At 32.7% G+C, this 15,589-nt stretch overlaps 1 protein-coding gene across 1 annotated transcript; it reads right to left on the reverse strand.

Moving 5' to 3' along the window:
- Window positions 1-6,913: 6,913 nt before the first annotated feature.
- Window positions 6,914-11,620, reverse strand: LOC11439874 (putative phosphatidylglycerol/phosphatidylinositol transfer protein DDB_G0282179). Its single transcript, XM_024782528.1, has 4 exons — window positions 11,461-11,620; window positions 11,156-11,257; window positions 10,323-10,483; window positions 6,914-7,258 (listed from the first exon to the last, which is right to left on the reverse strand). Exons 1-4 carry the CDS (start codon window positions 11,552-11,554, stop codon window positions 7,151-7,153), a joined length of 465 nt encoding a protein of 154 aa, XP_024638296.1. The 5' UTR covers window positions 11,555-11,620; the 3' UTR covers window positions 6,914-7,150.
- Window positions 11,621-15,589: the final 3,969 nt, after the last annotated feature.

Raw genomic sequence — 15,589 nt, forward strand, 5'->3', positions numbered from 1 at the left:
GCACATATTTACATGCCATTGATGTTTACAACTCTATCTTTGTCTTCAATTTTTGTAATTAAAGTAAGATAATTATTCAACAATGCTTAAATCAAATTTTATGCTCAAAGCAGGGCCAATATAAGTGTAAGAACAAAATATGCAGACCTTAGAGCAATTTTTGAAGATTATAACAAGATCACATACAACATCATAATGAAGATCAAGTATATAAAAATTCTTCTAATGATAAATTCAAACATAAGATTCATTTAAAATCATGTTTGATGAATGATATTTTCTTAAACCATATCAAAGTTAAGTGAAATCTTCACGTTTCAGATTATTCTGAAGTTTGACAAATTAAGACAGTTTTATGTATCATATCAATGAACAATCATGATTTAACATTTATGATCAAACATAAATCTTCCTATGAATCATTTAACAACAATGATGAATTAGTTTCCATCTCATGTCAATAACTCGGATAGAAATGCTTAAGAGTCATTTATTTCAAATGTGAAGAGATAAGTATTACAAAATGATGTAACACATTTAACATTTAACATGATAGTTAAGAAATAATTTTGGGGCAAATAATGAGAGAATATTATGCATGAATTTATACATAACAGAAACAACACATTGTTCAATTATAAGAACATTAATTCATTTTCAATGCACCCTTAATATATCTTGTTAAAGCATAAGACATCATGCAATGATTTCAGTCATTAATTATGATGTGTGCAGTTGTAAATGAGTATAATACCATCATGAAAGGAGTATGAACAAAGTATGAAACACTTATTTGCATTTAAGTTCAAACATTTGATATATGCACATATTAGACATGACAGAATTTGATGCATTCAATCATATATCATATTTATTATAGTGCAAATAAATGTGTACCTTATGCGATAATATCCCTCACTTTTGAGATTCAATGAAGAGAGCATGTTTCTCTTTCTTTGAAATACTTTCTCGTCTGGATGGAGAAGTCCAAGCATCAATAAGAAAAACCTTCTGAAGCAATTTAATCATCAGTAGCTTTCTCTTCTTCTTAGTCTTTTCAGCTTTCTGATATAAGTGTCTTTTAACATATTCAGAAGTTCCAGGATTTGCAGACATATGATCAACATATGGAATGCTTTGTTCATGAAGAATGTTTGCTTGAACATTCTGAACTTGATTTGAAGGAATTGTTCCATCATTTTCATCTGAGAATCCTCAAAGACACTTGCATTGAAGTCTGGGCTGAATTCCTCCACATTTAGTTCAAAAACCATCTTGATTTCAAGCTAGCTCAGCTTCATCAGATTCCTTTGTGGTAGTGTTTCCACTAAGCATATGTGTGGCTAGAACTTTAGCAACATCATACATATCATGATCTTTTAATGACAGAGGGTCATTTCCCATATCAGATTCTAAAACAATTTCTTGTTCATCAAACTGGAGTTTACTCATGATGTTTGTAACATCACTTCAGATTTTGAAATTGTTTCAGCAGTAGAAGATTTAAAGGATCCTTCTCCAATAAAAGCTTTCAGCTTTGTTAGCTTTCTGAGGTATTTTTTTTAAAAGCTTTTTCAATTTCATTAACCTTCTGAAGTTGTTATGTAGGAACTTCATCAACTTTTTGAGTTCCATCTTTTAGTAGCTGCATCAACTTTTCTGAATTCATGTTTCAGTAGTTGCATCAGCTTCCTGAACCTTATTGGCTGCAATCTCAATATTTGAGGTATTGCTTCAACTTGCTGACTTTCATTCTCAGCAACATCAACTTCCTTTTGAAGTTCTTCAACATTCTGAACTTCATCAGCTTTCTGAACAACTTTGTTAGCAATGTCAGAAGCTTTTTGGAAGGTTTCTCCAGGGATGTCTTGATCCATTGTTGGAGAACCTCATTGTTGTCAAATTCTTTAGTTTAAAGATTTGATACTCCTTCTCATACACTTCATTTTTTCAGAGGCATATTAAAATGCTTGAGTGTGAGTGTGAAAGCGAATTCATATAAAATATGAGAAGTCTTCTTGTTCTTCAATCATATGTTGCAGAATCATGTAGTTGAGATTTGAAAGAAAATTTTGTTGAGAACATGATATATGATACATGATCAACATTAATGACATTCTCAAACACTTCCAAAGTTATTTCTGCCTTGCTTGAACACAAAGGAATGAACTTTGAAGCTTTCAACTTTTAGGATTGAGTAGCTTCAGCATCAAGAGCATTTTCCTGAACATTCTGATCTGCAGACACATGAACATTCAGATCTTCAGTTTCAGATGTTTCTTGCACAATCTGAGCTGTTTTTTTCTGAGCATCTTGAAACACATCAGTGTTGAAGTCTGAGTTTAGATCTTCTATGTTGAGACTAAAACTAGTTGCAAATTCCATTTGCTCATCTTCTAGTGATTGAACATTTTCTCCACATATCATCTTGGAAGCAAATATTTCTGCATCACAGATTGGCAAAGCTTTTGGTACCCATATTACTTTGGGTCCTTGAAGGTTAGTGTTTCTCTTCTTGAGAGATTATTTCTTATGACCACATTCTGATTTAAGATAATCAGCTTTGTTGTAATAAGAACATTATGTTTTACCAATCTCAACCTTTTGAGACCAATCTAATTTAGGATAAAATGTCTTTTTGAAATGAGGATTTTTCTCAAGTTTCTTTTCATAAAACAATATACAGGTTCAAAATGTTGAATCCTTTTTCAAAATGATCATTTTTATTTACCTTATCACTTTTGTTTGGTATAACATATTTTCATGACAATTTTGTTTGTGATAGGTTATGAATCCTAAACCATCCTTTTTGAAAGGTCTTAACAGACTTTATAAAGTTGGTTATGTCCTTTTTCAAAATATTACTTCGCTTTTCAAAATAACATTTTATTTCAAAAATTCAGACTTTGCTAAATCTTACAATTTTTGCTCATTGAGAATCTTATGTTTCTCAAATATTTTAAAATGAGAGTTCTACAATTTTTGAATGGTTTCAAGATTAGCAGTTTCACATTTTCTTTCTTTATACAAGAAAAGTTATTATTTTAAAAGTTCATACTTTTAAGATAAAATGCATGAGTCATATGAGATAATAGTAAGCACTTTATATAAAAGATAAGGATCAGATTTCTTACCTCTTTACTTTATCTATTGTCTTTTGCTCATGTGTTGACTTCTTCTTCAAACTCATCTCCGAATGCCATTTTTGCATTTTCTTCTTCAGAGGGATTTTACTTTTTAAATATCCCACATTGTTGCATATGTGATATGCACTTTGGCTTGCAGGTTTTGACATTACTTCTTTCTGGATCTTTTCCTCATACACTGTTAAGTGCTCAACCCATAGAGGCAGGCTCTGATACCAATTGAAGTAGATAAAATAGTCACAAGGAAGGGGGGGTTTGAATTGTGACCCTTTAAAAATTCAACCTGTAACTTAAAATTGATTCTCAAGTTGAAACTTGGAATGGTTAAGTTAAAACAGACTTCAGAACGTTCTGATGTCTGATTGCAAAAACAGTTTAATAAAGTAAATGTGTTTGTGTGTGTTGTGTATGCAGTAAGTAAAGAGTATAGGGAAGAGAGAATCAACACACAGAGAATTTATAGTGGTTCACCCAATGTGGGTTAGTCCACTCCTCACAATCTTGTGAGAGTTTCCACTATGATGCTTGAGATAACCTCTCAAATCCTGCACCTTACAATCCTTGTTCACCTGAACAATTACAATCCTGTATTCTCTAAGCCTCAGCAGGCTTGCACCTTCTTGCTAAGTTAACCACTTAGACTTTTACAACCTTTGCTCAACCTAACACTTTAGGACCTCTAAAAGCTAGATGAGACTTTGTTACAATTTGTATGGAAGTTGGGTGTTTGTAAAACAAACAGTGGAAGAAGAAGAAGAGGTTATCCTACAGATAACAAGAGTATTGATTTGCACTAAGTTGATGAAAGACTTAGAGATTGATCAATTTCAGTTTGCAAAAGCTTCAAACAATCAAGTTGTTTTCTTGTATGCTTTGCAATTTGTTGTGGAGTTTGAATGTTTGAGAATCAAACAGAGGAGGAGGAAGAAAGTTATCTTTGCACGAGATAACTAAGAGTATTGATTTGCACTAAGGAAACAAAAGCCTTAGAGATTGATCAATTTCAATTTGCAAGAGCTTCAAACAATCTTTGTTGTTTTCTTGTATGCTTTGCAATGGTGCAAGTTTTGCTAATGCCTTGATCTCTATTTATAGAGTCTTTGGGCTCATATAGCCGTTGTAGGATGTCCAATGGTGTTATGCCATGTGTCCTGGGTCCCACAAGCTTTAACTTGAAATTCTGGGCAAACATTCTGATCTCTGATGAACATCAGAATGTTGTTGTGTTCATGATGATCTTCATCTGGGTTCATCATGTTCTTCATCCGGGTTCATCATGTATGAATGAACACATGAAGTTCTGGGCTATGCATATGCTTTCCATATGAATTTCTGGACAATAACCAATGTATGGACTTTTCTTCATACATCAGAATGTTCCTTTCCCAGATTTTTTCTTGGAATCGGTGCAGGAGGATTTAGTGGGATTCTGTATCTTCATGCCCATGCTTTGAGAGATTGTATTGTCCTTGTTCAGTACCAACTCTCAGACGTGTCTATCTCTTGTTGAAGATGACAGATTTGCTTTTCACCTACTGTACTGTTCATAAAGTAGGCATGTGCTGAGCTGAACATTCTGACCATCAGAATGTTTGATATTCATGATGTTCTTCATCTGGGTTCATCAAGGATGAATGTCTGATGGGTTTCTGGGTCCATCCAATACGTGACATGAGATTTGTTCAAGTTTTATCCTTCAAAAGTTACTTCTCCATATGCATCAAAAGTTGCTTGAAAAAGTAGGATAAAGTTGAATCAAATCTGTCTTGGATTTGGTGCAGGAAAGAGAGGATAGTGGATCTGCAATCTTCAGGCCCATGCTTCAAGGAGATTTGCTAGAGTACACGTTATCTCTGATGCAAGATCTCCTTTTGCTAGCTTTTCCATCTTTCCACCAACTACACTGTTCATGGCTGGAAGCATGTGCAGAAGTGAACATTCTGATCTCAGAATGTTTCATTTGTTCTTACTTTAGGTTGATTTATAAGACTTAACTTTTAATGTAATCAAACCTAATAGTAAGATACAACTGAAGTGCAGTGAATGCATCATCTAGGACAATATTCTCTTTGGAATATTCCTAGTACTTTAATGTTCATAGTCTTGGATGAACATTAAAGATCCTTTTGACATAGATCCTTGTCCATGCCTTTATTTGTTGATAGATCCATGCAGATGTACTTTTCTGGACCTTTTATTCATGTCAAGTGTACTTGCATGCTCTTCATGTTCTTGATAAATCTGAGTTGCTTCTGAACAACCTTCTGAACTGGGTTGCTTCTGAACAACCTTCTGAACTGAGTTGCTTCTGAACAAGGTTGCTTCTGAACTCTCATCAGAACGTTCTGATCAACTTTCTGATCAACATTCTGAACTAACTTTTTGAACTTCAGAATTAGTTCATGGATTCAATGTCCTTTGATTTTATGCATCTTGGTATGATTCAGACCTTGTTCCTGTCTTAGTGAAAACACTCAAGAGCACAAGTTAAATACCAAGGAATTAATCAAAGTCCATTTAATCCTTAATCATTAAAGTTTATTATCTTTAAAATTAATTAGGGATTTTGCCTCAACAAGGAGGAGAAAAGGGATCATTTGTTTTTTCAATGTGATTATTATGGTCGATTATGGCTCTTGATATCGAATTGACTTGGTTTTGTTACGGTGTTTCATGGCAATTTATATACACATGCTAATCAGTTTTGTGCTCTTGGGGGCTTTTCAAAGAATTCCATGAAAGCTTTGTCTATTATTTGGATTTTGGTTTTATTTGTTATTTGGAAAGATCGCAACATGAAGATTTTCCAAAACCATATGGATCATCTTGAAGCTCTTCTTGAAAGGGTTAAACTTCAAACTTTTTGGTGGATGAAAGCAAACTTCATCATGTTCACTTTTGATTATCCCTTTTGGAGACAAAATCCCTTATGTTGTTTACAGACTGCCTTGTAATGTCTGTTTTTGTTTTTGTTTTTGTTTTATGGCTGTTCTAGCCTTACTGTATTGTAATTAACTATTTTCAGCTCCCTTTGTCACACCTTGTGCTTGAGGGACTGTATGTGTCTTTAATATATTTCTTTTAGTTTCTTTAAAAAAATTAAAAAAAATTAAAAAAAAATCTTCTAAAAAAGGACAAAGAAAAAATTCAAAAGAATCTTATAATTAGGAACAGTTGTTTATGACATTCACAGTGCCTCTTAAAACTCACCGTCTTCACTCTTCATCTCTATGACATGACATCCAAGGTTTGGATGGTTTAGACATTGTAAAAAAAATAAAATTACTATAGTTACAGTGTAGAAATGTTTTATAACTATAAATAGTCTTGCACCCTTCAACATTTTCATCCAATCTTCACTTTTCATTCATTCTTAGGATGTTATGGTCAATGCTGACCATTCATACGATACCTGAAAACGTACGTTGGTCAGCAAAAACTTTTGGTATCAATTTTACACCATTTATGGTTTTCAAGAGGTTTATGATTTGTATAATCTGAAAATCATTTTATATGAGTTCGAAATATATAATCCAAACAAAGAGTATTTTAGAAGAAAAAAGAAATAGGGCGTGCAAGAAACCCATAAGGTGGAAAAAAATAAAAGCCTAGGAAAAAATAATTAAACTTTATTAATATTGTAAAACAATATAAAATGAGACAATGTTTTATTAAAATTTATATTGTGGGGTGGAGGGAGAAATTTTAAGTTTATATCGCAAATAGTTTTTCGCCTCATTTTCCAATTCAATATACATGAATATGAGTTATGGAAATAATACTTCTAATCCAAGTTCACAAATGAAGGAAGATTCACCATTCAACTTATAGAACATTATGAGTTCATGTCACTGTATAGTGTATATAACTTAAACATTTGACAACATTGGCCCTAGTCACAATGACTCTTGAAAGGTGATACACAATACACTTTACAGTAAAAAAACACTGGACAACAAAGCAAAGAAGTAACCCTCCAGATCAAGCATGCAGAGTATAACACTTCACATGTCAGACACAAGAGCTCCGAAAACGATTTTAAAATTAAACTTAATGCAAGTTAACTGGCCACCCTTGTCATCCTTCAGTGTCATCTTCAGAGCATAAGGTCCCTGCAAACACACATTAATGTAATGTTAAAACAAAATAGAAAAGGTTTCCCTAAATAAAAGATCCAAGTCAAAAATGATTAAAACAAGAACCAGATTGAAAGAAAATGTGGCAATTTATGTGGCAATCAGTGTTGATTTGATTGCTACTTTACTCATGCATTACCTTATATGCATCAAGTTTCAAACCATATGAAACATTAGTTAAGACGGATGGACATTCTCCCTTACCATTATTGGTACACAGAATTTTCAATAGTTAAATTTTCAATAATTCAAGCAATCCCAACAATGACCACTGATCGTGTGTCTAAGTTAAAACCCAATCAAATACTCGGACCTAAAGTGCAGGGCACTGCTTTGCACACCTTTTGATCCTCGGGGTTCACGCCAAGCATCTAAGTTCAGTCACAACTCAAGTATGAACACTCACAAGTCAGATTGAAAACTTCAACCCGCGGTCCCTAAAGCAAGGTAAGTATTGTTGTGAAGGTTGAAACCACACCATTTTGCTTAAGTGTATATCCCAGGCCAGGACTTTCTCTAAGTTTACATGTTCCATCTCCAACCTCCTTCTAGCTTCTTTGCAGAAAAGCCACTCCCTCGTCTGTATTCTATCATCTATCCACCAACGCACGAATGAGCCTGTCAACCCTAGTAACTTAAGTCCATTCTATTACTTTCTGCCTAACAAGCTTCTATTATATGACTAGGCTTATAAGAAAATTTTCCTCCCCTCCAAAACCCGCCATTCAAACATAGCCTGAGATTCGACAGCTTGACTCCTAAAAAAGACAAGGTTGTACATGGATGCATTTAAATGTCCTTTATTCAATCATCATTTTGTCTAACCAATTGCCGATGGGTACTAATGACAAAGGATGGTACTTCTAGAGAATCTAGACTAGCTTCATAAAATTCCATAAATTTGGAGAAAGGATTTGGAATCTCAGAAGGAACTTAAGATGGAAGCATGCCAATAACATTATAAAGCAATTCAAGTGTAAACATTTGCATAAACACATTACATATTTATGGTTTGTTGAGGAATAAAAAATGGATTAAAGATTTTGAATAGTGAATTTTTCAAAATTTAACTTCCAGACAAAAAGCATGGTAAACCTGAATCAATCACCAAAAGTCTTACTCCTCTAGATGAACTCTAAACTAAGGTAAAATCAAACTTTCAATAAAACCATTCAGAGCAAAGGTCTTATTTAATGACTTCAAGTTTTATTAGGACTTCCCCTACCATTTTTTTAATTATATTCAAGTTGATTGACTTTCCTTGGAAAGTTTCTATTGCTATTCTACTCATATGTCGAAAATCACATTTAAGTGACCATAATCTTATCCATACGTTCCATTCTAACTTTTTCCTTGATATATTTGTTCCTTAACTCCTTTTTTTTCTTTTATGTCCAATTACCTAAACATTGTCATCTCTACTATACTTAATTACAGATCTTGTTGGAATTTCACTGTCCAATATTCTCTATCGTAGAACATTGGTGGTCGTGTGATCCACCGACCGTAGAATATTCATTTGATATTTCTTCATTTTATCCGCATACCTTGAGTCCAATGTATGACATCCCAATCACTTCCTAATAGACCCAAGATACTTCAACCATGCAACATATAGTATCACGTAATGAAGGAAAAAATGACGACATGACTCACAAACAAATTAACAAAAATTGCTTAAAATGATGTAAGAGAGGTGGAGAAGTGAGAAACCACAACCTCTTCAATATACACCATAGCACTGCACCCTAACCACTATGATGTAACTAACGGGTGCAAGGTGGAGTGGGGAAAATATGTTATAGTTCAAAAGGAATCAGAGAGCTATGTAGCACCAACACTATAGATTGAAGGTGTGCCCAGTGTTCAACACGTATCCAAGTCCGACGAAACACCGATACGTGTGGGGGTACATTTAATTCTACCATTTTTCCAAATTACTAACGGTGTAAACATGTTTGTGCCAGTGCTTCATAGTCCAAGAGTAAATATAATAGAATATAGATGTAGTATGAGCTGAAGTAAACATCCAACATACCTACTGAAGACAGGTACACGAGATAACCACTATCAAAAATCTTGGTTTTTAATTTTTACCCCCCAAAAATTTAGTTTTATAGTGAACAGAGACGCTAAATTTACGCAAACAGAACAAATAAGTAAATCAGCCAAAGTTCTAATCCATTATTGTTTCACTGCCTTTATCTCTTTCACCATCGGTGGTACCGGTTGCAGGTAGCAAACCATGACAGAAAGCCAAAAATCCGCTATCTTAAGCGTCATTTCCACCATAAAACGCCATGGCACCGCCATCCTTTGCATTGGCCATAGCAGTTATAAAACTTCCGCTACTGCAATCTGTCATGGATGCTGTTTGATAACGCTGATGATCATAATGGACAAAGACAGCCTTCTGACACACATTTGCATGTTCACAATGCTAAAATGATTTTTGATTTTACATGTAGGTGATACATGATGTCATAGATACAGATCACGTCATATTCTTTTAATTATATTTGTATGAAGGAAAATCAGTTATGTGAAAGCAATGTAAGTTTCGATCTCCTTTTACAATAAACCTACTTTTCAAATAGCAATACACATTTGTGTAAAAGAATTACATGTTATAACATATTGAAAGGCACACCACATGTTACATGTTTTAAAACATATTGAAAGAGTTACATGTTATAACATACTGAAAGGCACATCACATAACGTTTGCCATTCTAAAAGGATTAGTATAATCACTCTTGATTGAAGTAACATTAACCTTGCCAAATAAAATAAAAATTGAAGTTATAAACCCAAAAGGGAAATGGAGCAATACGCTAGGGGAAATTCACAAATGGAAAATAACTTTAAATTTAGCACCAAAATCGAAGTTATATAAAGTTCTTAATGCCAAAATGAGATTAAGCATCTTAACTCAGGGGGTCCCAAAAAAGATATTAAAGGAAGTTTTATTTCAAGATAGGATGATTGTAGAATGCCTTCGGCATTGCTACAAGTGTTAATTTGATAAAATGGAACTCACCGGTGGAGTAATTGCAGGCAGTGTCTGGCTGTGAGAAATCACGAAATTGCCATTTGCAACTGGACAAGATACTTCCTTACACAGATCAATGGTTTCAGAATGGACAGGCACCCCAACATAGGAAACTCCAATTACCACATCTCCGCCATAAAGAGCTTTACCTGCATGAAGTATAGACAGAAATTCCATTTACAATTTAGTAGAATAGATAAGTGGCATGTTAGTTTGATGAGGCAGCTCCCATAAGCATAAAGAACAAATAGAGTGAGTGAGAAAATAAATGATATGTTGTACAAGTCATCCACGGCTTTTGCAAACAACAAAAGTTTAGACGAAATACTAATTTTACACTTAAAACAATTCAAATGTAAGCATGAAAAGTAAATGTCTAAGATCAACTTCGGATTGAAGGTAATGCAATGGCCTCACACAATCAACACATCAAAATTAGGGTTTTGAAAAAAAATTGTGACTACAATCTAAGGTGTTTGATGTCTCACAGACCGCAACACGATTGCAATTAGGCTGCACTAGACTCCAATTTCCCACATCAGCAAAGATTGTGACTGTGATTTAAAACTATGACCGAAGAGTTGTGTTATTTTGACATCAAATTGGATGGTTAACGTAGTTTAAATATGTGGTTAATTACGTTAAGTGGATAATCACTTTAGGAAATCAAACACACTCTGTGTTATATTAATTTACCACCGACAACATGATTAACTGCATACTTAAACAACGTTAACCATCCAAATTGATGTCACAAAATATAATCAATACAAGTTTGAAAACAGTAAAAAGTAAAAAGAGAGAGATAAAAATATAATTACCAGAAGTAGCTGAGATCTTAAAGGTGGCTGGAGCACCACTGACAACAGGGTTTGGTAATATTTCAATTCCAGTCACCTTCACAGGATAGTCTGCCTTCTTATCTACATACATACACAGGTAAAAACAAATCTTAACAATAAAATGATTGAAATTTGCAACAAAATTAAATGAAAATCTAATAAAAATCAAATCTTTTTACATAATACTCAATTGGGTAAGTGTCAAATTAATCCACCACAGAATGATGCAATTAAAAAAAAAAAAAAAAAAAGGAAAGAAAGAAAGTGATGGAGTTAGTTACTACCGCAATATTTGAAAGTAACGTTAGCTTGAGATGAAAGGAAGAGGGTGGAGAAGGAGAGAAGAAGGAAGAGATTGGGAAGAGAATGAAACTCCATTTTCTCTCCTTCTTTCGTTCTAACAGTGAATAACAAATTATTTGCTTAGTTAGGTGTCCTTGTTAATATTATATACTACTGAGTGAGAATTGAATTTTGTTCAGATGGACGGACACCGTGCGAACTCATCAACCAAACACCTGTAAAAATTATAATAATCACATCAAATTGACATCGATCAATAACGACAAATCATGTTTCCTCTAAACAAAAAATAATAATTATATGAAAACGATAAAATTGTCTCGGTTTTAAACTGATTGTATAAATATCATTTTTTTTATTAATCACTTAAGCTAATAGATATTAGTATTGTGGTGCGGTTTGGTTCAGTTTTGAAGCTAAAAGTCATCTGAATCGTAAAATAAAAAAAATGCATGCAATTTGGTCGATTGATTTTTAAAATGAAATTTGAACCAAATTAAATCAATGTGGTTTGTGTTGGATGGTTGGTGCGGTTTGTTTAGACAATATAGTTTTTTTGTTTTCAACATTAAAATTGAGTTAAAAAGGTATAGCACAACATATTTCTAGCCATGTTTTCGACAATATTTTAAATTTCATCCAACATTACAATTTTATTTTCATCAAACAATATAAACGAAATTAAAAACGTGAATAAAAAGTAATTCTATAATCTATGAAATGTAAAACACTAGGATTTTATCATTCCATAAAATTTCAAATATTACATAAGTATATTTTTTAAATAAAAAAAACAATGAAAAAAAAATATATCATTTTTTAAAAGTTTTTATGAGTATTGGTTTATGTGAGATAGTTCAATTAACATTTTTCTTATATTGCGGTTTAATTTGGTTGATAAAATAAAAACCGCAAATCGAATCAAACCAAACCATGCGATTGAGTAAAAAAGTGATCCAAATACGTTCAAATCAAATGAGGTTTTTTGCAGTTTCGGTTTGGGTTGGTTCGGTTTGCGGTTATTCTATTGGATTGATTCAGTTTTGAACACCCATAGACACAAGTCACATTTCTTTTTCTTTTTCCTTCGAAAAATGCTAAATAATGATTTGGGGTATTTGTTAAAAAATCAAATATACTATAAATATTTTGGAAAATGTGTAATCAACCTCTTAAAAATACAAAAAAAAATCTTCTTTTCAATATAAAATTTACTTTTTTTTCCTCAAAAAAAAAAGTGTTCTAAAAGAATTAGTTAACGTGTCCATTTTTTTTCCATATTTTTAATATTAGTTTTTTATTATTTTTAAGAAAAGCATGTGAATCAAGAAAAAATATTGTATTTGATTCTTGTTAGCGTTATAATTTCATACTCTAAATAGACTGAGTTAATATTGTTTGTTTCTTATATTTCAAAGAAACACAAACGAAGGAGAAGAGCTCTTTTTTTGGGTTCTAAAGAAGAGCTCTTTATATAGACAAAGATCTAAGAACGGTTACAAAATCGATAGATCAAATCATTTGACCATTACAAGAGTTTGACTAGTGGGAGGGAGTGTGCTGGACACACATTGGCATGTGCCATACACATGTTGACTTGTGAAAAATGCTTACTTGACGATGATGTATACCAAAAATAAAAATTAATTTAAAGTTTTAGGTCATTAAAAAATAATACACTACATAGCTCATACCTAGACTCGACTGAACGACAACAACGTCAAATTTATGGCGGTCATGTTGATTGTGTCATCTCTCATTATAAAGTTGTGTACCCCTAAAGACACGTCCTTTGGAGTCCTACCTCCGTCATAATGTTGAGTGCAAACTCTCCCATGTAGGGCTTATAGGAAATTTTCAATTTACGCACAAACATATCTAGTGTTCCAACATATTATCTATTTTATTCTTAGCCATGTATTAACTATTTTTATTGCTAACAAAACTCTTCTCCTTTATTGGTAATATGGATCAACTTTTACTTATATGTTTTTTCAAGAGGAAGTACTAAATTGAATGATAAGAAGCTTGTGATTTGGAAGAGAAATATAAGAGTTGGAGAGATACGAAGTTATGATTCAACTCTCCTGATAATATTTTTCATTTATATAAAACTTGAAAAAATCTATGTGTAAAAATTCAAATAACATATAGATGCATGGCAATATATTAAAGAAATCAAACAAGTGCATGGCATCTTTTTAGTTTGGTTTGGATTTGGTGCAACCAACGAATAACCCCGATTTGAATAGGCTTGAATTCGAATATTATTTTGGTAAAGGATATGTTTTTTTAAGATAGACGAAATGGCAAAGTCATTAGAAACTCACACACACAAGTGGAGGTACCGAGGTTCGAACCTCGATCATAGGATCCAGCCTAACAATTTCGACATTTTGCCAGTTGAGCTAGAACTTTTAGATATGATATGCTTTTCTACCCGATCTTAATGTAAGTTTAATTGACCTGTCACTTCAAGAAAATACTGCAGAATATAATTTAGTCTTTAAAGAAATAAAAACAATTTTTAGTTCTTAATAAAAATAAGGTCAAATGCATCTAAAGGTCCTTTAAGTTTTTCGTTTTCCCAAAGTGGTCCTTTAAGTTTCAAAAGTCTCAAACAAGTCCTTATAGTTTTTGAATCGTTTCAAACAAGTCCTATTGTAGATAGCATAATTGGTAATTGCTTCCTTGAACTCATCTTTGATACCAAATCTGGCTCCTAACACCCACTTAAAATTAGTCATCTTTTAGGCATGGCAAATGGTGGATAATGCTCTTTGTTGCTATCATCTGAATCATCACCATCATCCTATAAAAGGACTTGTTTGAAACGATTCAAAAACTAAAAGGACTTGTTTGGAACTTTTGAAACTTAAAGGACTTGTTTGGGACTTTTGAAACTTAAAGGACTTGTTTGGGACTTTTGAAACCTAAAGGACCACTTTGGGAAAAACGAAAAACTTAAAGGACCTTTAGATGCATTTGACCTAAAAATAAAATGAGACAATATCTCATGATAAGTGTCGGTTTATTATAAGCTCACATAAGTTATTTATATAACAAAGGGTAAAATAAAGTTAAGGAAAATGTTATTTCTCTCGAAAAATAGCATCAAGAATTTTTCAAGACACAGTTGGCAAGTTTTAATTGCATGATTTATTTGTTCACTTTCTATTTTTCTGTCACACCTCCTTGAATTGTGGCGTGCATTATGATTGACTGCTTTTTAATCTTGAAGAATTTTTTATGTTATTTTTCTAGAGATATAGCATTGCTCGTTAAGTTAAAGTGTTATAGATAACTAGGGTAAAGACGGAAACTCCTATCTTCTTTTCTATTGTACTTAACTGTACGTTTTTCTATTGTGAAGCCATTGTTACGGAGCCAGAGCATGGTATCCCTGGGTATCATGCACATAATAGCAGGCTACACTGAGCCGGAAGTCTTGATATGTTGACCATAATGATAATCTGGATGGAACGTGAATGGGAGCAAGGTCATCCTCTCCACGCCGCAAGAAAACGGAGAGAACGGATAGATCTAAAGTGATTTAACTAATTCTATAAATTAAAGATTTAAATAATATTATAAAAAAGATAAAATTGTAGTTATAATAGTTTAAAATTTAAATGAAAGGTATTTTTTTTTGTTACTTAAGAGAAATCAAAGGAGAGAAAAAAAAACAATAAAGAAAAGGAAAGAAACTAAGTCCTAATAGAGGACCCTCGAACAATATCAACTAGTAAAGCATTGCCCTCACTAAGAGTATTATGGAGAGAATAAATCCAATATTTCTTCATGCAATCTTTAATAATCTTCAACATATACTTAAATAATAATGGGGGATGCTTAGAGATACTAATATTAAAAAGGAGAGATGTAGTTAATAGTTGCTTGTATTTCATTCCAAAAAGTATAAGGTAAAATTTGCTTATATAATTCATTCCAAAAGGAGCATGAATTATTTACATACAATTTTCCCGGGGTTTGATTTGATGAGGATGTATAATGTTTTCCTCTGTCTGATTTTGAACACAGTCCTTTGATCTTATGAAAATATATCTAAACTCCTTATAATTTAAGCATGATTTCGTAGGATATATTTCT

The sequence above is a fragment of the Medicago truncatula genome, chromosome 4 (genome assembly GCF_003473485.1).
Source record: "Medicago truncatula cultivar Jemalong A17 chromosome 4, MtrunA17r5.0-ANR, whole genome shotgun sequence".
Classification (NCBI taxonomy): Eukaryota; Viridiplantae; Streptophyta; class Magnoliopsida; order Fabales; family Fabaceae; genus Medicago; species Medicago truncatula.

Bases quoted from the DNA above. Each gene is read 5' to 3' on its own strand.
- LOC11439874 (XM_024782528.1), bottom strand. From the start codon at position 11,554: ATGGAGTTTCATTCTCTTCCCAATCTCTTCCTTCTTCTCTCCTTCTCC. The intron at 10,484-11,155 runs GTAATTATATTT...TACTTCATGCAG, and splicing joins TAAGATCTCAGCTACTTCTG to GTAAAGCTCTTTATGGCGGA. The intron at 7,259-10,322 runs GTGAGTTCCATT...GTGTGTTTGCAG, and splicing joins TGCCTGCAATTACTCCACCG to GGACCTTATGCTCTGAAGAT.